The sequence below is a fragment of the Aptenodytes patagonicus genome, chromosome Z (genome assembly GCF_965638725.1).
Source record: "Aptenodytes patagonicus chromosome Z, bAptPat1.pri.cur, whole genome shotgun sequence".
NCBI classification, from domain to species: Eukaryota; Metazoa; Chordata; class Aves; order Sphenisciformes; family Spheniscidae; genus Aptenodytes; species Aptenodytes patagonicus.
This window is the reverse complement of record NC_134982.1, coordinates 32,635,834-32,659,526: the sequence shown is the minus strand read 5'-3', so window position 1 is coordinate 32,659,526 and position 23,693 is coordinate 32,635,834. Positions and strand designations below refer to the sequence as shown.

Sequence of the window (23,693 nt, the reverse complement as noted above, 5' to 3'; positions counted from 1 at the left end):
CTACCCATAATGAAGGCGGTATGTAACACAGTGTATACTAGGCACATATTTCAGGGCTAGCAAGGCTGGCTGCCAGTCTCTTGCTTTAACATATGACAATTGTTCCTAAACTCACACTTTAATGCAGTCGCTCTTTTACCAGTCTTCAGTGTTTTTTACTGTAAATGACCATTCCCTTCTCCATGACTGAAAGAACTCTGGTTTCCTGAAAAATTAGCACATAGATCCTAAGAAGATATGGTCCCCTGTTTTACATACATTATTTTGATTAGCTTTTGTCAGATTAACTAGCATAAGGATCACATTCTTCATAGTTATCGATGTTCTTCTCACAAGTTTTATTCTAACAAGTCACAAATATGGTCAAAGTACTAGACTTTATATATGAAGAATACTTGCAATAAATTGTTCTGCAGCAAACAGAACACAGTATTTTCTTTAAGGCACGGCTTTTGAAGAGGAGAAAAATAAGAGCGAAATATTTGTGTTAGTATTTTAGTAATTATCACATCTGCTGAGTAAAAGTTAAAGAGTACCAGTAATGTTTTGAAAATAAACTGCAAAATAGTAATTATATTTCATATTCAACTATTAGACACATTGGATGAATGTTTTTTGTATTGTAAAGTGTTAGAGGCTATATTTTTCTAAAAGACTCACTGGCTTTCATTTTCTATTTTTAAATAGAATTTCTACATGCTTTCCACCTCACAAAATAAAAACTTATCTGCCACTCATGAGACACTCAGATTAGTGGGAATTTGAAAATGTCAGTTTGAAGAGTTTATATGAGCAAAATAAGAATCCAGGAAAGATTAGGATCCAGAAATTGTTAACTTGTTTTTCTATGTACATTTATAGTTACAAAGCTGGCTGAATTTATTGTGTTTTCTGAGAAAAAATTGTCAAATGACATTACTATCTTATATCTCAAATCTGAAACTTTACAAAATCACCACTGCTGCTTTCCATAAGGGCTTTTGTCCCTTAAATTGTTTAAAAAATCTGATTTTTAAGGTAGGTGGTAAAAGTACAAAATTCTGCATATAACCATAATTCAAGTTTTAACTACAAGATGGATTCAAAATTCACTGAGGTCAACGTTACTTTTTTGCTGGCAGCAGCAATGCTGATTTCATTAGTATGCTTTGTATGAGCTTTATGATGAGTTGTCATGGTTTCATCAACTTACCATCTAGAGATCATGTTCTATAATTTAGTAAGGTGATCACATTACCAATAATAAACGTATGACTATGAAGTGTTAGTATATGTTAGTGAAACTATTGTACCTGATACATAATTGAATTTATCTCTTGTGCAACATAATACATAGTGCTAAAATAATGTAATTCTAGCGTAATGTATGCTGAAGTCAATATCTAGAGTTTGGGGTTTTTCTTATTCCCACTGACTTCACTGAACTCTTAACAGATCTAGAAGTTGTAAGTATTATTTAGGGAATACTCAAACGGTCTCTTCTGTTCAGTCAGCACTGGAAGCAACAGAATGATTTTCACTACTTGAAGAATACAAGCCCAGCAGTGAAACTCCACACCACCAGCGGGGGGCGGGGGGGCAATGAAAAATCTTTTCAGGCCTCACAGACCTTTGTAGTTTGGTCTACTGTAGGTAATTGCCTTACTGTAATGTGCATTGGTGTGATTGACTGATGTTAGGGTTCCTATTTCAGGTATGCATTGTTTATTATATTTACACAGAACGATTCCTGCAAGTGCTGTGTAGGTTGTTCCACTGCAACTGAGCGACAACCTCTTGGCATAGGTGCATGATGTCTATCATTTATACACATACATTCCCAAATGACTTGCGTCAAAGAAAACTGCCACTAAATGACAGCGGGACTCCATGCACAGCAGTGGAGAACCAGATCTTTAACACCTAGTGATCCTGTGTACACTTTCGGTTTGTCTCCTCCTGTATTCCAAACGTTTTGTGCCTTGCAGGGTATGCTCCATGGATGTTTAAGTGTCAGCATCTGCCATTTCACACTGACAGACCCTGTTGCTAAAAGGCAGGTACTCTTACTGCTCCTCCAGTGTACCCCACATAAGCACCTAGTGTTTATTTTATTCAGTCATTTTGAACATTTAATTATTTTTCAGATGTTGTTCTGCACTCTGCTTTGCAGCTGAACACATGATTGCGTTTCCCTTTATGACTCAGAGGTGGAAGCCGGTATGTCAGAGCAATTTTCTGCCGGTGTTCACAGGCATCAATTATGCCCCGCCAGTTCAATGGGCCTCCCTCCCTCTGCCTGCACCTTGTGAGTCTGATGCTCTGTGTACGTTTCCTTAGAGAGCTGCCCTGCTGGATAGGTGCTGAAATTGCATAATGGCATATATGGGCTGACTTGGAGCTACAGGGGCAGAGAGATCTTCTGTCTAACCTTCAGCCTCTTCCTTTGTTCTCAGTTAGACCTGAGACACCTTTTCCACTCCTTTCCCAAAGTCAGTCAGTCAGTCAGTCAGGACGTGCACATACGCATTTAATAACTTCTAAATGTTTTCTTCTCAAGTACAGGTGAGTTCATAAGAGACATTTTTTAAAAAGTAAAATGTTTACCACATGGAGAACTGACTGTTCTTTGTATTTCATATCCATGTATGCTTCCTTCTTTTTCCCCTCTCTTTGAAATATCCCCTGTGTATTTTTCCCCTTCCAGAAGAATTCAGCACCTTAAAACCACAATTGTGCGGGTAAGACACAGACACTGATCAGTTAGTATGTTTTTCAGACTTAGCCTTTCTCTTTTCCTATTGAGAGTACAGAAATAAAGGATGTTACTTATGCAAAACGGTGACTCAAGAAATTATAAAAAAGTAAAAATTAAGCCAAAATGGAAATTAGTTGATCTCAACCTTCCTACGCTTCTGTTAGCTTGTTATAGGAGTTGTTTGGACACTTAGGCCACTGAAAGGTAAACGAGTTACTTTTCCTGTAAATATGACACCCTGAAGTAAAAATTTTTGTCCTCATTGGGTTCTTTGTTTTCCAGCTTGCGAATATCAAGTGAGTCGTCGTTCACACACAGGTAGTAACTTGTATCTTCATAGCATTGGAACTGCACTGAATCTCCTTGGTAATGCATGATGAAAAAGTGATTATCTTCACTCAGCTATGAAAATACACAAAGTAAAGAACATACGTTATATTTTTAAAGCCTTTCTATAGGGTTTCATGTGACAAAAATTCATGTATGTTGGTGGATTTTTGTATTTTGAATGCTTTTCTCCAGTGACATATATTTACCAATTTTTAGATAAATCTTTGGCAGCACCTAATCATTTTGGGACAGATTCTGTGATAACTAAGAATAAAATAATACCTGTCTCCCTCAAAGGACTGAGTATTTCCAGACTCATAGCAGCATTCCTTTGCTTCACAAAAAGACCAGCACAGTTTTCCTCTGCAGTATACCTGTTATTGGGATAATTTAGGATTTTCATCTGGTTATTTTCTTACCACAGACCTACCCTGTCAACTGCCACTAGCAACAAAATGCCAATCCACAGTTTTTCCTGCCTCTTTTGGGGTAAAATTAGAGTGTTACAGTACCAATTAAACAACTGTTCTATTACCTATGATTTTGCTGTACATCTCCAGTGTCCAATATGCTTTTTTAAAGATCCATCTTTGGAGGAATGGCTATTGTCAAAACAGCCCTTCTGTGTGTGTGGATTTGTTTGGGCTCTGTAGGCACCTCAGGGTGAGGATGAAGAAATAGTTACCAGAAAACACCATGCCAGGGAGAGGAAGAGTACATGCTGAGAGGTAGCCTCTGAAACCATAAGCCCTGGAGACTAGTAGCCCTGTTAAATCTGCAAAAACTGATAAACTCACGGTACAAGGAGCTGCTGAACCTGCCCAAGACCTCCAGCACACACTGGCATGCATGACGGGTCATGTAACCCACACCACATCCAAGAAGGCATCGGCTGCTATAGGCGGACAAAGACTACAGGGCAGTATATGTAAACACGCCTGCTGAAATGAGGGACCCCGTGTGTGTCTGTGCACAGCTGCCTGGAAACCCCTGGAGTGCGGGTACGAGCCCCTGCTCCTGAGCGTGTGCACTGAGTGAGGGAGTAACTGAGAATCACAGAATCATAGAATCATTGAGGTTGGAAAAGACCTCTAAGATCATCGAGTCCAACCGTCGACCCAACACCACCACCCACTAAACCACATCCCTAAGCGCCTCATCTACACGTCTTCTAAATACTTCCAGGAATGGTGACTCAACCACTTCCCTGGGCAGCCTCTTCCAATGTTTCACCACTCTTTCAGTAAAGAAATTTTTCCTCACGTCCAATCTAAACCTCCCCTGGCGCAACTTGAGGCCATTTCCTCTCGTCCTATCGCTAGTTACTTGGGAGAAGAGACCGACACCCACCTCGCTACAACCTCCTCTCAGGTAGTTGTAGAGAGCGATGAGGTCTCCCCTCAGCCTCCTTTTCTCCAGGCTAAACAACCCCAGTTCCCTCAGCCGCTCCTCAGAAGACTTGTTCTCCAGACCCCTCACCAGCCTCGTTGCCCTTCTCTGGACATGCTCTAACACCTCGATGTCCTTCTTGTAGTGAGAGGCCCAAAACTCAACACAGTATTCGAGGTGGGGCCTCACCAGTGCCGAGTACAGGGGCACGATCACTTCCCTAGTCCTGCTGGCCACACTATTTCTGATACAGGCCAGGATGCCATTGGCCTTCTTGGCCGCCTGGGCACACTGCCGGCTCATGTTCAGCCGGCTGTCAACCAACACCCCCAGGTCCTTTTCCGACAGGCAGCTTTCCAGCCACTCTTCCCCAAGCCTGTAGCGCTGCATGGGGTTGTTGTGGCCGAAGGGCAGGACCCGGCACTTGGCCTTGTTGAACTTCATACAGTTGGCCTGGGCCCATCGATCCAGCCTGTCCGGGTCCCTCTGCAGAGCCTTCCTACCCTCGAGCAGATCAACACTCCCACCCAACTTGGTGTCGTCTGCAAACTTACTGAGGGTGCACTCAATCCCCTCATCCAGATCATTGATAAAGATCTTGAAAAAGACCAGCCCCAAAACTGAGCCCTGGGGAACACCTCTCGTGACCAGCCACCAACTGGATTGAACTCCATTCACCACAACTCTCTGGGCCCGGCCGTCCAGCCAGTTTTTGACCCAGCGCAGAGTACACCTGTCTAAGCCGTGAGCCACCAGCTTCTCTAGGAGAATGCTGTGGGAGACGGTGTCAAAGGCCTTACTGAAGTCCAGATAGACCACATCCACAGCCTTTCCCTCATCCACTAGGCGGGTCACCTGGTCATAGAAGGAGATCAGGTTGGTCAAGCAGGACCTGCCTCTCATGAACCCGTGCTGGCTGGGCCTGATCCCCTGGTTGTCCCGCTCATGCCTTGTGAGCACCCTCAAGATGAACCTTGTGTCCTTTCAGCCCATATGACAACAGGGGATGGAAAGAGAATGTCCTGCAGTTATTGCAGAGTACATGAAAGAAACTTGAGGATACACCTCCTGTATTAGCAAAGTTATAATGGGAAGCAGCTAAAACATTCTGTCCTGATCAAGCCAGTGTAATAGCAGAGTATCTGCAGCTTCAATCCAAAAATTCTGTTTTAAAAAATACTATTAAGAAAGTTGAAGACAATTTGTCTTTAGGAAAGAAATACCTTCTAGGGACTCAAAAAGGTAATAAGGAAATACAAATGGAATAAGAGAATCTGGTGACTTCGGAAAAAAAAGAAGAAAGAAAACCTGCAGAAGCAAGGAGAGGAATTAATATGTACAATGCAGAAATTCACTCTAGAGCAAGGGAGACTCCAGTGGGATCTGGTAAATTTGAAGCCAAAATTAGGTGCTTGCAAAAGCAGATCAAGATGCAAAAATTAGAAATACCTGCTGTATCTGCATGAAATAGTGGAAAATTAGATGGAGAGCCATCACAGGAAGATGATTTGGGGAATGATATTGTGTGACTGGGAGAAGAAAGAGGAGCTGGGAGTAGAAGCATATCCAAACACTGCTAGGGCTGCAAGTTGCAGCAGGTCATTGAAGAACAAGGTGTTTTGCAAGAAATCATGACACGGGTGATTTTCTATTATGGCCTGTTAAGAAGGCTGATGAGAAAACCTGGAGAATATGGTGGACTACTGCCAGATAAAGTTCATCCTGAGGACAGCTCCTATGGCAGCAGGTATGCCTGAGAGATCATTTGCAATTTCCAAGAAAAAAACAACTGGCTTTCAGTTATAGATCTGACTGTTTCTTTGCCATTGCATTAAATGAAGAACCAATTTGCAGGTTAGATTTCACATTTAGTGACAAAAAAATACACCTTTACTCATGTCCCAGAGGTGATTCACAGTGTACTTGTGATAGCACATGTATGGTCATGTTAGAAAAATGGTACAAATGTTGTCTCCACAGGTTACAGAAAAAAACATTGTCTTATGGAATAATATGTCAGTGACGGGAGCTACAGAGAAAGATGTGGGAGAGTAGTATCCAAGTTTTAAAATAAATAGTCTCAAAATGATTTAAAGTCAGTTTGAATAAGGCACAATGAGCATAACTCCAGGCTAAGTTCTACTGCTGCACTCTGAACCAGGAAGCAGCTAAAAGATAAGAAAGAATGCATATGAAGGCCAGCTGAAACAGAACAAATCATCTTACATCATCACGACATGTTACACAAAGGAGTGTAGGGCACACTACAATCTACATTTTACTTCAGGTGAAACAAGGAAATGAGCACATGATCAAAAACCGCATGAGTGCATGATCATTTGCTTATGATGATAAGCAAATTGGTAAAGCTGAGCTGTCACCTCAATTGCATCAAAGAAGCTATGGACCTTGGAAAGTATTACAAATGAATTATATGGTGCCTTGAATTTGTGACTAAAACAGGGCTGATAACACACCAGTGTTTTGGCTATTGCTCAGCAGTGCGTGCACAGCATCAAGACCTCCTCTTTTTCCCACTCTGCCCCAGCGAGTAGACTGGGGGCGGGCAAGAGGCTGAGAGGGGACACAGCTGGGACAGCTGACCCAGACTGGCCAAAGGGATACTCCATGCCACATAATGTCATGGTCAGCCATAAAGACTGGCATAGAGGAAGAAGGCGGTGGGGTTTTTTTGCTTCCAAGGTGGCTGTTGCTCAGAGACTGGCTGGGCATTGATCTCCTTATGGGAAGAGGTAAGTATTTTTGCATCACTTGCGTTTTTTTCTGACCTTCACATATTATACTGTCTTTATCTTGACTCACAAGTTTTCTCACTTTTGCTCTTGCTATTCTCTCCCCTGTCCCACTGGCAGGGGGTGGGATTAAGTGAGTGGCTGTGTGGGGGCTTGGCAGCTGGCTGGGGCCAACACACCTCAGTGCTTTTTTTCTCACAGCTGGTCCTGTCCTGACAAATGGTGGGGCTGTGCTTCTAGCCCTGGGGCAGTCAGTTCCAGGTGTATTAGACGCCCCTCCACATGAAAGCAAACTGTGGCCTGCACTCTGCTGCCAAAGGGGTCAAGAAAAATGCTTTGGCAGTATCAGCTGTAGCATACGCTCTGCCACATTTGACTCCCATTCATATTGGATCTCTAGGACATCTGATACAGCAGCAATCAATGGTGGCATGACTTTGTTCAGGCCAGAATAGTCCACTGTTAACTTCCACCCTCCATCAGACTTTCACACCGGCCATAGGGGACTACCGAAGGGTGAGTGAACCTTGCTGATCACTCCTTGGCTCTCCAACAGATGAACTTACGGAGTCAAAAAAACGCCTCAAGCTGCATGCTGGGCACCAAAAAGGCCTGCGGTGGGTTGACCCCAGCCAGCAGCCAAGCACAGTAATCATGGCATTGTCATTACTGACAAGGTCAAAAGTTCTGAACCAAGCTAATTCTGTGGACCTCACTCGCCTGTTTGGAGCTTCATTTTCTTTATATTGGCCCATTTAACTGGAGGTTAAGGGAGCAAGTCCAACAATAAGATCTTTCATGATTGCATAGCTAACCTCTGACAATGTCTCTGTCTTGTTTATCTTCATCTAACTACTTGGCAAAGTAGAGAGGACCCTAGAATAAAAAACTGCTAGAGCTCTTAATGGAGCTTTGAGAGTTGCAGCCCTTCAGATCTCAGTCCACCCAGGCTGGGGAATTCCAGTCAAAGTTTTGGGAAAACGCTGTCCAGTTATAATAACCTAACAACCCTGCATTACCCACCAAGGGACAACAACTTGAAGAGGAGCAGCCAGATCTAGTGACAGAATTGTTGACTTCAGTAATCTTTTAAGTGAATGTTTTAAGTCAAGAAGGAATTTAGAAGTGGAATCAACTGAGAAAGGAAAGAGAAAGGAAGGTTTGAAACTGAGGGAAAACTGAGTGCTACTAGTACTTAAGAAGAGCTGAGGGGGTTAAGTATACATACGCAAAGGTCTGAGGGTGGTAACGTATCATCAATAGTAAAATATTATGGTTGAACCAGAACAGAAATAACACTGAAGGGAGGTACTATATACTGATATAGTATATAGTATGTAGTATATAGATATGATATACTTCTCTGAAAACCAATATATAATCACTAAACCCTGCACTTCTGGAACAGTAAAAAAGAAACAGTAAAAATGTATACATAATTAATGAAAATGGTCAAATGAGAACATTAAAATGTATACATACATGTAACAACACAGAATGTGAACAACTCTCCTTGGTAATTCCCCCCTCTACTATTTGTTCCCCCTGTACTCCCTCCTCCTACGATCTGTTTAGCTGCCTGTGTCCCAAGGATACAGGCCCAGCTCTGATACCACATGGCTGCATAATTTTGGTCCAGACTTCTAAGGAAACTGCTAATTTATGAGACAGCCTGCAAGAAGACAAGAAGGGCATGAAATAGTAGCAGTCTAGTTGAGAACTCTAGGTCAAATCAAGCCATTAATGTCAACAGTGAATGCTAACTAAATCTCATTTCAACATCATAACCATATGCTCTTTTTTCAGAAATGACTGGGATTAACACTTTCCTGTGCGTGGGCTATATCAAGTGACAAAGTTTGTGAATGTAATCTTCCTTGTGCTAAAAGAGACCGTATTGGCTAGTGGGAGAATTCTATACAAGGGGTGGGAAACATCCCATTATTGTCAACATGTTGTGGGGAGATAGTTGGGAAAACCTTTTCTGTGGTGGAGCTAAAGGGAAATAGTGTTCTGTATCTCTTAATTCATCCTGTTGTGTGGTTAACTGCATTTGCTTGTATTATATTATTAATTATGATAAGCATCCTGTATTACAGAGTTAAAATAATTACAGTTATAAGTAAATGTAAGCCTCCTCCTGAGTGAATCCCTGGGGTTGGCCTCTCCGCTGGTGCTCCAGCTGGGCGACCGCGAGTGTGTGCACTGTGTGAGGCAGTAACTGCATGTACGATGCAAACAGTTTTTCCACTCTTACCAGCATAGCGTTGCAATAAATATTGGTTGTGATCTGTTACCTTCCTGACTTAACCACCTATCAAAATAAGACGTTATTATAAACTATTATTTGCTGTTACAAGGTGTTGTTGTTTTATTGTGATAATAACAGCCTAATTAATAAAAGATATTTTAATAAACATTGATTGGGAACTGTGTCTCCATAAGCCTTGGTTACAGAAATGGAAATTTACAACACTATACGCAACTCTTCCTGCTGGTATAACAGCAGGCTCCACAGATTCTCATGTTTCTGGTAATTCTACTGGCAGTCTTCCAATAAAAAAAAAAAGGAAAGTGCCTGTCTTTAAGATTTATTGTTAAAAGCTAGCAGACTAAATATCACATTGCAGCACCACATAGCTTTGTCACTGGCAATGAGAAGTATTTCTCCATTTCAGCCAACTACTCCCACACTTCTTCATCCTAAGGACAGTGGAGAAATTATTTCCTGATCAGTGCACTCATTCTAGAAGGTTTATTTAAGAACCTCATAATTCAGATTTGACTATGATTTTGCCTCTTGGCCTAACTGGATGTGGTTCAAGTGCAGGATGCTGATTTCTCCTCACACAAATGAGTAACTTTTTTTTCTTCTACTTGAAGTTATCAGCAAGAAACCATGATGAGTAGATCACTATCTGTCTTGTTAGGTAATGAATGGGTTCTCAGAATGAATTTTTCATTTCAATTATCTGTTTAGAAACCTGGAGTGATGACTAGGCCTCTACAGGTAACTGTTACAGCTCTTCTTTCCAGCTGTCCCCCAAAACTTGCAGCCATCAAGACACTAATTCTTTCCCTATGAACAGCTCCACAGAAAAAGGCATATCTTTTTCTATAAAAAAGCGTATGAAATACATTTTAGAAGAATGCAATATGACTGTGATAATTTACATCATACAAGGAGGGGACTAGAAGTTGCCTTATAAATTTCCTAAGCTTCGTTGTTTTCTCCTTCTATGTAGAGCCAAGGAATATTTGTGGCAAGTAAGTACCTCAGCAGGAACTTAAAACTGAAGGACCTACTTGGATTTTCCAGGCCCAGTATGCAGAAGATTTGTTCATTAATTATTAGAAAAAAAAAAATTGTACTGTAGTTCCTACCTTTGAAAGACCATTTCAGAATGACTTCAAACAAGAAACTTCTTATAATTTCAAATTACCAGAATACCTTTCTGATTTAGGAGAAATGTTAGCAATGTTAGAAATATTAGGCTAGGAATTTTAGGTTTTCAGTGTTTCACAATTGCTATTATGAAGTTCTGAAAGCTATCTGATCCCAGATAACTTTAATTTTGCTCACTGAAATTGGAAAGATTGACTTTTCAATCCCCCTGAATAGTAAATGCACTGGACTACAACCCTTACAAAAACTATTATTAGCTACATTTCCTTAGTTTTTCATTTTCTCTAGATTAGAATGTCTGTCTGAGATATCTTATAGAACAACTAAAGTAGTTGCCTTCCTGTGTTCACAATGTTTTATCATTTCTATCTAGAGAAGAGCCAACAAAATCAAGCTTTGGTTACAAAAACATGTTAAGAAACCACCTGGCTACCTGTATTTCTATACACAATGCATTACTCCTGATTTATAATCATCTGCTGATACAGAATTCAGTCTGAAAGTACTTCAGGGACTGCTTACTTTTAATTTCTTATTTATATGAAGTTATATATATATATATATATCTTTTATGGTTTTATTACTTCCCAGAAGTTTTTGACTGATGGATTCACTATTTCTTAAAAGCATCATTACTCTTGTAATCTGACCCTTCTAGATCTGCTAGTACACTCATCCAGATTTTCTACATCTTGTCTAATAATTTGTACCAGGTGAAAATTACCTTCTACCTCCCTGCATTTTATATAAGCATAATAATACGGGAAACATCTCCATCTTTCATGTTTTAATTGAAAGTCAGATATTTTGCCTGTAGATTGAATGATGTACTTACACATACAAGTCAAGTCAAAAACATGAAAAAGTTCTTCTTTTCCTTTTTCTGAGGAAAATACTAAAAATCAGCTGAAGTAGGAAAGTAAACAATTAGTCACTTAATGAGTAACAGCAGGATGCATTTAACCGCACTTTTTTTACACCTATGTTTGCATACACACCCTCTCACACACACGTTTTTATTTGTCTGATCATGATTATATACCTGTTTGAAGTCAGGATCTTCATGGTTGCATGTTTTCATGTTGCATCTTTCCACTGAAGGATAATCTGGCTCTGAACAGGATGCCTTTAAGACCTGTGTTTACAACCAACCAGATTGGTAATCTTGTCTTCGTAGTTTGCTCTTTTAGTCCACCAAAAGTAGTATTAATTCTAAAGAAAACTCTCTTTTTTTTATAAAGCCCATTAATGATTACATTCAAATTACCCAAGATGAACAAGTTGATAAGTTCTCAAAACACTTCCATGAATATATTCCTCTTTTACCATTTGCAGTGCAAAATGAATTGGGTTGAAAGCAAATACCGAAGACAGTCCTTCAAACTGTTTAATGTCCAGATTCTATTTTGCAATGTAGCCAAGACTGAACCATGTTGTAACAGAATACCAAAACTTTTATCACAGATAAGGAGCCTTGCCATTTTCCATATCAGAATTCCTGCTGAGATTAAGAAAATTATTTGTATTCTGCTGGAAAAAGAAAGGTTCATGATCTTTCCAAGGTTTTTACATATTTGGGGGACACTAAATATGTTCTACCTAATTTTCAGATAAGAAATACTTTTAGTCATATCAAGAAACATAATCTGGTATAACCTGGTACTTTAAAATAGGTGACTGAGAAGTAAAATCCATTAGGGCTCAACACTCAGTTCTTTCCCTGATTTGGTGGAACACCTTTCAAACAATTAGTTTATGAAAAGGTAATCTCTGAATCAGAAAAATCCTTTTAAAATAGTCACCCTTTCAAGGACAGAAAGGAAAATCCCAGTGGCATAATAGGCTGTAAATATAATTAATGTATCTTGCAACATACATTTCCCCAGATAATTTTAGGAAATAGATTTTATGGAAAGTCATCTGTGAATTAAAAACAAATGAAAAACATCAAAGACTTAATCTGAGGAAGCATTTGGCGATTTACACCGTCATGCATGGCCAACGTTAGATGAAGGGTCATTCTTTTTCTCAACATAATCTGTGTAAACAGAGCTTCTTAGACCTTTGCCCTGTTTTAAAGGGTAAAATCCGACATAACGTTCTTCCTCAGACAGATTTTAGTAAAGATTATAACCCTCCAATAGGGAAAACTATCCTTGCCTAATCTTCCTACCATAAACAAACTTTCGCAAGACTGGAGAACATGAGAAGGCTCTGACAACAGATGGTAAATGTTTAAGACAGGATACTACATTCAGCTGTATTTTCTTTTCATCACATTCCTTATTTTGTAATTCGGGTTGATTAGGAGAAAAGAATTCCCCTCTTAAACTCATCTCTCTCCAAGGCAGCATTCCTGATTCTTCCTCCCCTTTTATTTCCTGCATGTTTTCTGGTTAAGAAGCCCCCTCTCCGTCCACAGAGACTGGAATCCAATATCCCCGACTGTCTTCTAGTGACAGCAGTCAACTACCTGACCCAGTGATTTTTGCAATAACCTTCTTTAAATATTTCCCCAGACAGAATAGAGGGAGGTAGTCAGAAGTTGTGAAATGTGAAAGGTGGTAAGTAGAGGAAAATGAATTTGAAAAGGTCAGGGGGGGAAATCGTTCTACAGTGAGAAAGAGCACCCACAAGTTACAAAGGAAATAAACTTCTTACCTTCAGAGAGAGCTGCTTCTTACCCTTGCACAATAGGACAAATTCATTAAGCTTTGATCTCTGCGTGAGGATCACCAAGTTTTTAGAATCTGTTTTACATAGAGGAGAATATTGTAATAAAATGTGTATCACTTTGTAAAATGAAGAATAGCTGAAAATATTTTGTAAAGAGACAATATTCAGGTTCCCTTTACATCGATACGCATAGGAATAGCAACAAATATAGTCACTCTTGATACCGTTCTCTTCTGTAAAGTATTTAAAGTCTATGGCTTTATGATGCTTTCAATTTGCCATATATATATTTTATTTCCCTATATTTATAGTTAATGTATGGAATATCAGTTATACATTAATTTATATATATGAACTACAAAGGCATATATATTAGTACTTAACGCATACATGTAATAAACATGTTTATGTAATATACCTGACTATACATCACTATGAAAAACGTAGGATTTTTTCCCTTTTATTTTCTACATGCTTTCTAGGTCAAAATCTTTCCACTGTCATAATTGTGGGTGCATTTGATTTACTCCCTTTTGAGATAACACTGTTTTTTCAGCTGCAGGAAATAACAGTATACCAATAATACAGGATACTCCTCAGCCTGATAAACTGACAATATTTGTTACCTTTTGGTACTTCAAGGCCTCAGCAAAAAGTAAATAAATTAAGGTACCCTTTGTCAACTGATACAGCATACAAAAGCATGACCTAGCAAAGCCTGTGACATTAATAACTATCCAGTGATGCTATAACTATCTGACTGCCTTGCAGATTTACTTCAAATAATGTGCTTTTAAAAGTATCTCAGGTGTACTGTTTAAGATGAAAAATACAAAAGAAAGTAGCAGTTGATCTGTATGTCCACCACTGCAGCAACGGAATACAAATTTTACAGAGGTTAGGTAATTATGTATTAACAGTTGCAGTTAAGGAGATTTTTTTTTTCATATTACCAAAGGTATTTTTTAGCCTTTGAAGGCTATTCGGAATCAGCAGAACATATTCATGCCACCTGACTGATTTTAGCGGCTCTAATCCTGGCCCTGATTTTAGTTGCCCTAACTTACCCTAGCTGTAATGCTTTTGTGGAAGTCTTCTGAAGGAATTTTGTCTGAGCCAGCTACAGCATGAAAATAGCATTAAAATCCTTGTTAAAAATTGAGACACACTCCAGCCTAGTGTATTTTATTCAGTTTACACATGTATTGAGATACATGTTATAGAATGTAGAAGGCCTAAAATTCTGCCATTTTTATTACTTTTTGTGACATCAGTTTAGATTGCCTCAGCCGCAATTGCCCAACTTCAGCTGTAGCATGTAAGAGGCACATCAGCAGGGAAGAGAGATTTCATATCCAAGTCAAGAGTGTTCTGACTTAGAGGTAAGACAGGAGGGATGTGGGAGTCCTGTCAGTTGACCAAGGACATATGTTGATATGAGTAATATCCTAACTGTCCTTGGCTTTCTCCATCTATAGAGTTTATTGCAACTTGCTTGTACACTGTTTAGTCTGAGTAAATCTGGAGGAGTCTAACTTTCCCTATCACCTCTGAAAAACGTGACAAGTGGTCTATCAGGCAGACAGTGAACAGCAAGTAAAGTAAGGAACCTTTCCATGATTTCATATGTGATACTTCCACTCTCTGATGACCTTTGGATGAATTACCTAGCCTCTCTGGTTACTAAAACCTTAGCAGAGTCTAAAGGGCAATTTTACAAATTCATGCAAAGGAAATGCTTTGAAATTAACTAAATACAAGAAACCACTTCTTGCTTGGGGTGTCCCTGAAATGCAAAGCGTTGGGTTTTGGGAAGGCATCAACATTTTATACTGTTACCTAGAAATCCTCATTTGGCCATTGTTCAAGGTGCAGTCCTGGACCAGATGAATATTCGCTCTCATCTATTACAGCAGCCCTTTATAGTTGAAATTGGAATACATTTCTCTTCTACTGGAATACCTGGAACTAATATATCTTTGATTTTCCCAATCATTTCTTATGCTTACAATATGAAAGTTCCAAAAATGTGTCTCCTCTTTCTTCATATCAATTTCTTTTTGTTTTTCCTCTCCTGTTACAACAGGTCTTTGCTAGCTAAGACCCATATGTCAGCAACAGAGCACACACACTTTTCTTTAAGAAAAACTGGATTTTCTAGCTTGTATACATTTTATTTCCTCATATACATTTGTCTTCAGTCCAAGGCATTACTCATAACTTGCTAAGGCAAATTTTGTGACTTTGAAGATTTCTTCTTATGGAACACGGAAAGGCTCTTTCATTTTTAGAATTGTCCAGCAACCTGACCTAAATGAAATTCTGGTATAATATGTTACTTCTAATGTCAAGTCTATGTATAAAACATTACTAAGTTCTTTTCCTACTCTCAAACATCTCTTCAAAACCAGACCCTAGCAAAGAGAATGATACCTTCTATTCCCACATCAGTCTTACCAGTAACTGTTGGTTCATTCTTTGTGAACACGCTTAACCATGCAACATCTAAAATAGAAGATATTTAACAAATATGTGGAATTAGATAGTTACATTCTTCAAATTTAAAAACATTACAAGCAATTTAAAGAGTTGTTTTAAAACATAATCCGAGAAAGAGTGTGTAATAGCAACAAGCATCAGACTTCATTTCCTGCAGGTCTCTGAATTCATATAACCCCAGAAGACTGTACAGTTAGATTTGTGAATAGGTACCCTGAAGTCTGAACTCTGAGTCTAATAAATGTATTGATTGATTAATTATCTTTTGCAAAAGATAATGCACCTGAGAAAACAGAGGTCAGTAATGAGATGTAATGGCATCAAAGAGGAGCCTGGAAGTCTTTGGCAGCAGATGTGAGGACCCTAATACGAAATGTACAAGACTGGAAAGTAACAGGTAGCAATAGCAGGCGGTTTCTGGCTTTCCTAACATCAGCCTGAATCAGGTAGCCAGCTGTCTGGGGAAGGCATCACGCACTTCAGGTCAAAGTCACAAACATCCAGGTTACAGCTGGTTCTTAATATGATGTTGTCTTAATTGTATCATCATGAATATATGTTTGTGGTGGTTGTGTTTACACATACAAGAATATCGCACAGCATTTCCTTTTTTTTCTTTTTCTTCTAGGAACATCAGTATCTTCTACATCAGGATTGTCACACTACAAATCCATTCACAAACTGCTTCTATTGCATACCTATACAGATTTCAGTTCTGTTCATAAATTAGCAATACTAATTGTACGAGTTACTTCAAAATTCTGTGAAGTTATCAAGTAAAAGATACTTCAAAAGATATAAAGCACACTCAAATACCTTATCAGTGCAGCTGTCATTATTCACAATAGAATAAAAATAACATTAATTTAGTTTATAAATATATCAAACAAGCCTTTCTATGTCTTTATCTGAAGCATATACAATGGACTTCTCATTACTGTAAAAGCTGGCTTTTTGTAAGAAAGTTTCAGTAAGTTGATAGCTATCTTACAGGTTTCAACTTTTTCCTGTATTTTGGTTAGAAATATGGTTTATTATTTTTTCTCCCTACTTTCACATCTCTGGAAAATGTATAATTCTAGAATAATTACATTTGTTGTTATTTGCCTCTTCTCTACCAGAAGAATACCCTCTAACAACTAATTCTGTGATGTTAGCTGTGGTATCATTTTTGGTGTCAATTACAGAAGCCGCATTTGAGATAAAAGAAGAGTTCCATGACAAATAAAATAACCCCACAAATTCCAAAATCTTCTTTATTTTTCTCCATTTTGCCCTGTCTCTGAGGATTATCTTTGCTTTCAGTCTCTTAATAGCTAAGCATCTAGACTTCCCATTAACTCAAATGGGAGTGAAGAAAATAATCTTCTTATCATTTAAGTATATTATATACCTACTGTAAATTCGAATAAAAGTTTTCTTACAGCACTATCAATATTCATAAAGATGCAATATAATGTTATGTCTACAGAAAACATTCAATGTTTTAGAATCATAGAATCATTTAGGTTGGAAAAGACCTTTAAGATCATCGAGTCCAACCGTTAACCTAACGCTGCCAAGTCCACCACTAAACCATGTCCCTAAGCACCACATCTACACGTCTTTTAAGTACCTCCAGGGATGGTGACTCAACCACTTCCCTGGGCAGCCTCTTCCAATGCTTGACAACCCTTTCACTGAAGACATTTTTCCTAATACCTAATCCAAACCTCCCCTGGCGCAACTTGAGGCCATTTCCTCTTGTCCTATCGCTTGTCACTTGGGAGAAGAGACCAACACCCACCTCGCTACAACCTCCTCTCAGGTAGTTGTAGAGAGCGATGAGGTCTCCCCTCAGCCTCCTTTTCTCCAGGCTAAACAACCCCAGTTCCCTCAGCCGCTCCTCAGAAGACTTGTTCTCCAGACCCCTCACCAGCCTCGTTGCCCTTCTCTGGACACCCTCCAGCACCTCAATGTCCTTCTTCTAGAGAGGGGGCCCAAAACTGAACACAGTACACATAATAGTACATTAAAAAATGTGACATATGGTTGGTGAGTTTTGGTATAAAAAACACACTACCTTCATGGGACTGTGAATCCTTGGTTGATATTTCATGATGACCATCTTCATCTATGTCAAAATGCACTGTTTTTGAATCTTCAGTCAGGATATAGCATTTCAGTGTTTCTCGCAGACTAAACACTAATAAAAAATGATTTGTAATTAATTTTACTAGCAACAGAAAAATTGTAAAATTCCATAATAAAAAGATAAAGTATATTTTTATAGCAATCTTTCCTTGATAACCTATGTATATTTGAACTATGAACAGTATAGCCAACATATAATAGAAATTATACAGTGGGCTTAAGCAGCTGTTTTGGGGGCTTGATGGTGGTATGAAGAAGGAAGGCAAAGATTTCTTTGCTTGGAAGGTTATCTCAGTGAGAAGAAGAGATGTATGCTGAACCTTTTGGGGAGTTAACGTGTGCAAAAACTTGAGCGTGAAAAAATGGCTTCCAACCCAAGAGCCTGAGGGATGGTGTAAGAAGGGGGATTGTGGGCAACCTGCAGATAGCTGTGTTGAAAGAGACTAATGGGGGTGGGATGAATTTGAACATGAGAGAGGGGGCCTAAATTAGCAATTGGCTGGTGAATGAGTAGTCTTACAGTGGGGGAGAGAGTCCTGTGGGTAGCCAGAGCCAGAACAAGGCTGTGCACAGGAGCCTGCGCAGAGAGAGAGATGTGAAAAACACAGAGTTAAGTTATAAGTTTTCATTCTGAAGAAGGGAAAAGGTGAAGTAAGGAAAGTATCTCTGCAGCATACTGTTTCTAGACGAGTTTCCTTTGTTTCATAGATAAGTACTTGCCTGTTTCCCAATTTTGCACTTTGAAAATTGGATCTGTTTACAGACAAGAGTTTTAGGTGAGAGTGCATTTGGCTACCTAAAATAGCACCATTTATTTTGGGAACCTGACATCTCTTACTGAAAAAAAAACCCAGGTCTTCATAGCTAAAAGCTGTCAGGAGGGAAATTGTTCCCTATCATTACTGAACACAACTGTGCTGTTCTGGATGTCAGAAGGATGTAGGTCCAGCCACTTGGGTATCAGACACCTACAGAAGAACACTATAAGGCACAATTTTGATTATGTTAGGCTGAACATTGTTTTACTGGAATAGGTTTGCTATTTTCAAATTCAGTTAAGACATTTCTGAGACCACACAGACCTCCAGGGCATGCTGTAAGATAAACAGTCCCTTCTTCACCAGAACAATTAGGCAAGTAAAACAACAGGATACTCAAAATGCGCCAGCAGTGACATAATATTCTGGGAATGCTTGACTTGACAAAAAATTTTGTTACTCATTTTATATTAATGCACATCCTCTGAAACATCTGTATTTAAACAGACATTTTGAAAAAAATAAAGTTGTTTCCCAGAAGCTTTCTTTCTACCCTGTTTAGGCTGAGCTGAAACTCTGCACGTACAGTCAACAAAAGAGATGGACAATGCACACCCTGACAGCCTGAGTCACAGGCTCCAGAAGCGGCAGATCTGACACGTCCTGCGTTGGACCTTTGGCACATGCATAGCTGATCTATGTGTGGGCAAAGGCCTTCTCTTCAAAGGCCTGGCAACTAGGGCTTCCAGAAAAAAGATGGGTTGTTCTAAAAAGCAACAGGACAACAACTGCAATAATCAATACAGCAAACCTTTTAAAAATTCTTATAATAGTTACAGTGTAAGAATTCTACTTTTAACTAGAATTACAAGAACCCAGAATAAAACAGTTGGTGGGCCTGCTATGTCATTCACTCTTTCCCAGGGAGGTATAGATATACTTCAGGAACTACTGGTCTGAATTTGGTGATGTGAAAAATCTAATGTCGCTATTTTGAGGGGTATTTCTGTACTAGTTGTTTTAAAGGCAGCTTTCATTTTTTTGTTCCTCCAGGTATTTTTATTTTTGACCTTCTTATAGATAAGGTGTTCCAGATACTTAATTTGGTTGGATTCTGCCTTGGATTAGAATCATCTTTCCAAGATTACAAACATACCTGTCACTCAGGAAAGAGTTACCTGACTTTCCAGAAGCTGTTTTCACAGTTCTCAGCAGAGATTGCCTCTTAACAGACTGCCTTCCATGGACAGAAACTTCATACGGCTTTTTGCAGCCTGAGCGGAGCAGCATTGCGGAAGCACTCGAGAAATCCTGATAACCTGACTTGCCTCTCTTTTCCAGTCCTAAAGTAGGAGTTAGAATTTGTCACAATACTTCATGTTTCGTTTGAGAAATGAGTTTGCAAAGAGTATAATTTTGATAAATGACAGTTAAAGGAAGCAAGATAAACTCAATAAATGTTTGACTGCTTGCATGACCCAAGCCTGTGTCTTGCAAGGCAAAAATGGTGTGTTTCCAGTGACGGTAAACCAGTTATCTATCTACACTTCCACTAAGATGCAGGTTATCACGGATACAGTTGTGTTGAAGGAATATATTTTAAAAGACTTCCCTTTAAATAAAATATAAGCAGTTTATGTGACTTCAATTTAATTTATTTATGCTTCTCAATCATAGGAAGCTAGCTATACTTTGCTAGCTGGATTGAAAATTCATATTCTTTTTGTCCTTCAGAATACAGTCTAAGATAATTTTTGAAGTATTCATAAGTGATTGAAAATGATGCTAACTTCAACACAGCATAATCTGACTTTCAGTAAAGATATGCAGCCATATTGCAGTCTTAAACCAAGGTTCAGGAAACGTTACCTCAGGAATGAGGACTGGATTTTGGAAATTTGAGGAGTATATTAGAATTATTAATGAATATCACAAGTGACCAGAAAAAAAAAATCAATCTCCTACCATTAGCAACCATTCATATTTTTAAATGATTAATGTTTCCTTTACAATTCAATAATTTGACTTCAATGTGCTCTGCATTTTTCAAATGATGTTGTATTTGTGACTATATTTACAAAAAATAATAGTCTTCAGTTTTTGAAGGCTAGATGAATAAAAGGATTTAAGCATTACCTAGGCTACATATCCTAAGGAGAGGCTGGTGTCTAAGAATGGGAACTATATTGACTGAGGAACCACCCAGGCAGCTAGTAAGATATCCTGAGGACACAGCTTAAATCACTGCATTTCAGAAAAGCTAAGGACCTTACTTTGGTTTGAAGAAAGGGAAACTGGAATTCTCAAGTCTACACACTCTCCTGAAGTCAACTGTTTATGACAACTGTTTATGGCAAGTGCGGACCAAAGAAAACAACGAGCTTCAATTTTGCCTAGTACCCTGGCAAATGAACCAAGCGAAGATGTGTACAATTTTAGCCCTATGCAGCTTTGCACAGAATAAATAAATAATTGTTAGGCCAGAGAGATCATGGCTCTGACACTAGTGTAATGATTTGTGAATTCACCCAGGGGAGGGGAGTTCCGTCTTCTGGTTTGGTTCAGTTCACTGATGCAGAATTTCACGTTAAATATTTATGTGAAATGGTAGAAATGAAAGACTTTTGTCCCTGGCAATTCAGTTGTTACTAGACTACAAAGGCTAACTAAGGCTCTTTTTCACTCTCTTTGGCTCTTTAGTTATAACTAAACATTCAGTTAGGCCACTAAAAAGTGAAACATTTATTAGAAAGAATTAACTTATTCTTCCTAGTAAAGATGTCTCATTTTTCAAATGTCTGATAACTTGTAGTCAGAGGTAGAAAGTAGAGGCTGGGTCTTCTTCATCTTGCTGAAATTGCTTTATCACTGAGCATGCTAAACAAAAGAGAAGACCCTTTGTGGTTTTCCACTAAGTCCTAACTGGGACCTGACCTCTGCAAACATCTAACTGAATCAGGCTCTGCAGAGTATGTGGGCAGTAATACCAGCCTGTGGATCTCGAGAGACGTTAGTGTGCTAGGTGTTCAGCATTAACAAAGCATCAAGCCTTCATCCAGGATGCTCAAAACCAGACATTTAATCCCTTACAGAACATTCCTACTGAAGACACAAGTGCAATTCTAGTTTGGCTGCACTTGATCAGAAGTTCTTAAGATCCCAATTCCTGATTTTTATACCCAGTGAAGCAGTCAGGGAATTGTCTTCTGCTGCATTTGCCCTTCATATACTGCAGTTACTAATGCCAATTTATGTCAAGTTAGTCTTAAATGCTTAATGAAATTATTTCTCTTTTTTTGAGAACCAATGCAATACCATGCAAACCATCTAGATTCAGAGTCTTGCATCTGTGTTACTTACATCCACCACTGTAAGAAAAGAAGGAGGATGATTACAAGTCAAGACCCTGAAGAATTCCTGAAGAGGGCAGGCCAGTTCAAAGAAATTTTCAGAAGCATATTTAGGAAGTGAATAAATTCTTAGGAAACTTTCTATGGAGAAAAATAGACAGGTAATCTTGAAGTTCTGAAGGACTGTACTTAAGTTTAATTATTTTGGCCTGTTTGAGCAAGTAGAAAATGGTAAAGTCTATGGTAGAACTTCACCTCTGTTAGCTCTCCAGAACACATAAATCTCTCTACAATAAATAACAAAAGCTTCCATAGCTTGAATTTCCTTACATGTCGCTTAAGACTGAGTGACATATAAACACTCCCATTTCAATAAGCCTTTCCTCTCATGCCATGTTCTTACATAGGTGTCACCTACTCCCACTTTTCTTATTCTTACTCATGGTTTTTAATGTTGTGTGTTTCGCCCTGTCTATTTCTTTGTTTTAATGTCTTTCATGCCTATTTCTTCTCTGTAAGGTATACGCTGCTTGAAGAGGGCTAGGAAGAGCTGGGTACTGTTCTTGGCTGCAGACTTTGTCAACCACTGTTTGTTTTGGAAACTTGGGACTGTTTTGTTTTGTTTTGCATCTAAGCTAAGTACAAAGGAAGCAGTAAACTCGAGCTATAGCTCTTTAAACTGCTGAAATCAGATATACTTAAGCACATTTGTGGCCAATGGCAACAAGATCACCCTAAAAGCACAGGGAGTTTGAAAATTTCTCCCACTACATAGACCATATCAATTCATTTATATGAAGGCAGCAAAGAAAATCTGTTACATAGCTTCTCTTGCCCCCTTAGTGATCTCATTTGTTTTTAGCCATCATTGTCTCTTCCACTTAACCCCCAGACACATCTGATCATAAAATTAAATCAAATTCAGTACATGAAAACAGAATTTAAAATTTTTGAGTTCGTTCACACAGTGGTACAATCCAAATATTATCTCATACTATATTGGTACATTCATAACAAGGTATCTCTAAGACTGTTTTTGTTGAGTGTATTGGGTTGCAGTTGACAGTCCTGCTTCCAAGGAATGTAAGTAACTCCTCCAAGTTTGTTACAATTTAACAGTGGATTAAAAAGAACTTAGGGCATCCTATAGCTAATAAATAAGGAGGTTATCATCTCTTTCAAATCAGACAGACTTTACGAAATCTACACTCTAAACTAGATATAGGAATATATAAAAATAGACGTAAACTAGACTAAGGAAGAGATTTAAGAAGAAAACCTTAAAGTCAACTGAAATAATCACTATTTGTTAGAATCTAAACAAGCAGTCTGATAAAATAATCTTAAATTGAAGCCTATTTAAAACCCTGCTGTAATCTTCCACTCTCACTTACCTTATTTTGCCTGCTATTGTCTCTGCTGGGATACTTCTACTCAGAATGCTAGAAGCAGCTCTGTTAGAGCCAATTTATTGCCTGAACACATGGCAGGAAGCCAAACCTCCAAATAAAAGAAAAGCCTGACGTGGACCTAATCTTTTAGATCTCTACATTCACTCATTTACATCAATATTCTCATGGCTTTAACTGCTGCTGGAATTCCAGGAGTGTTGGAAATAGTAAGAACAAACTTTTAAACGTCTTTTTCTCTAAGATGCCACAG

The 23,693-nt window shown here is 38.8% G+C and overlaps 1 protein-coding gene across 2 annotated transcripts; it reads right to left on the bottom strand.

The window, feature by feature from the left end:
- Positions 1-977: 977 nt before the first annotated feature.
- LOC143172965 (uncharacterized) lies at positions 978-23,519 on the bottom strand. 2 transcript variants are annotated; one of them, XM_076362893.1, is made up of 8 exons: positions 23,426-23,519; positions 19,860-20,024; positions 17,853-17,975; positions 15,749-15,796; positions 13,277-13,365; positions 11,658-11,750; positions 3,350-3,441; positions 3,077-3,139 (listed from the first exon to the last, which is right to left on the bottom strand). In XM_076362893.1, the coding sequence occupies exons 2-8, from the start codon at positions 19,969-19,971 to the stop codon at positions 3,136-3,138; spliced, it is 561 nt and encodes a 186-aa protein (XP_076219008.1). In that variant the 5' UTR covers positions 19,972-20,024; positions 23,426-23,519; the 3' UTR covers positions 3,077-3,135. The 2 variants fall into 2 exon arrangements, with proteins under 2 accessions (XP_076219007.1, XP_076219008.1); XM_076362892.1 differs by lacking the exon at positions 3,350-3,441 and having other exon boundaries at positions 978-3,139.
- Positions 23,520-23,693: the final 174 nt, after the last annotated feature.

What these genes read in the sequence shown, in the direction of transcription:
- LOC143172965 (XM_076362892.1), bottom strand. Translation starts at nt 19,971, where the DNA reads ATGCTGCTCCGCTCAGGCTGCAAAAAGCCGTATGAAGTTTCTGTCCAT. An exon ending in AACAGCTTCTGGAAAGTCAG is followed by an intron (nt 17,976 to 19,859) that starts GTAACTCTTTCC and finishes ATTTTTTATTAG; the next exon opens with TGTTTAGTCTGCGAGAAACA. An exon ending in GGATTCACAGTCCCATGAAG is followed by an intron (nt 15,797 to 17,852) that starts GTAGTGTGTTTT and finishes CTTCTATTTTAG; the next exon opens with ATGTTGCATGGTTAAGCGTG.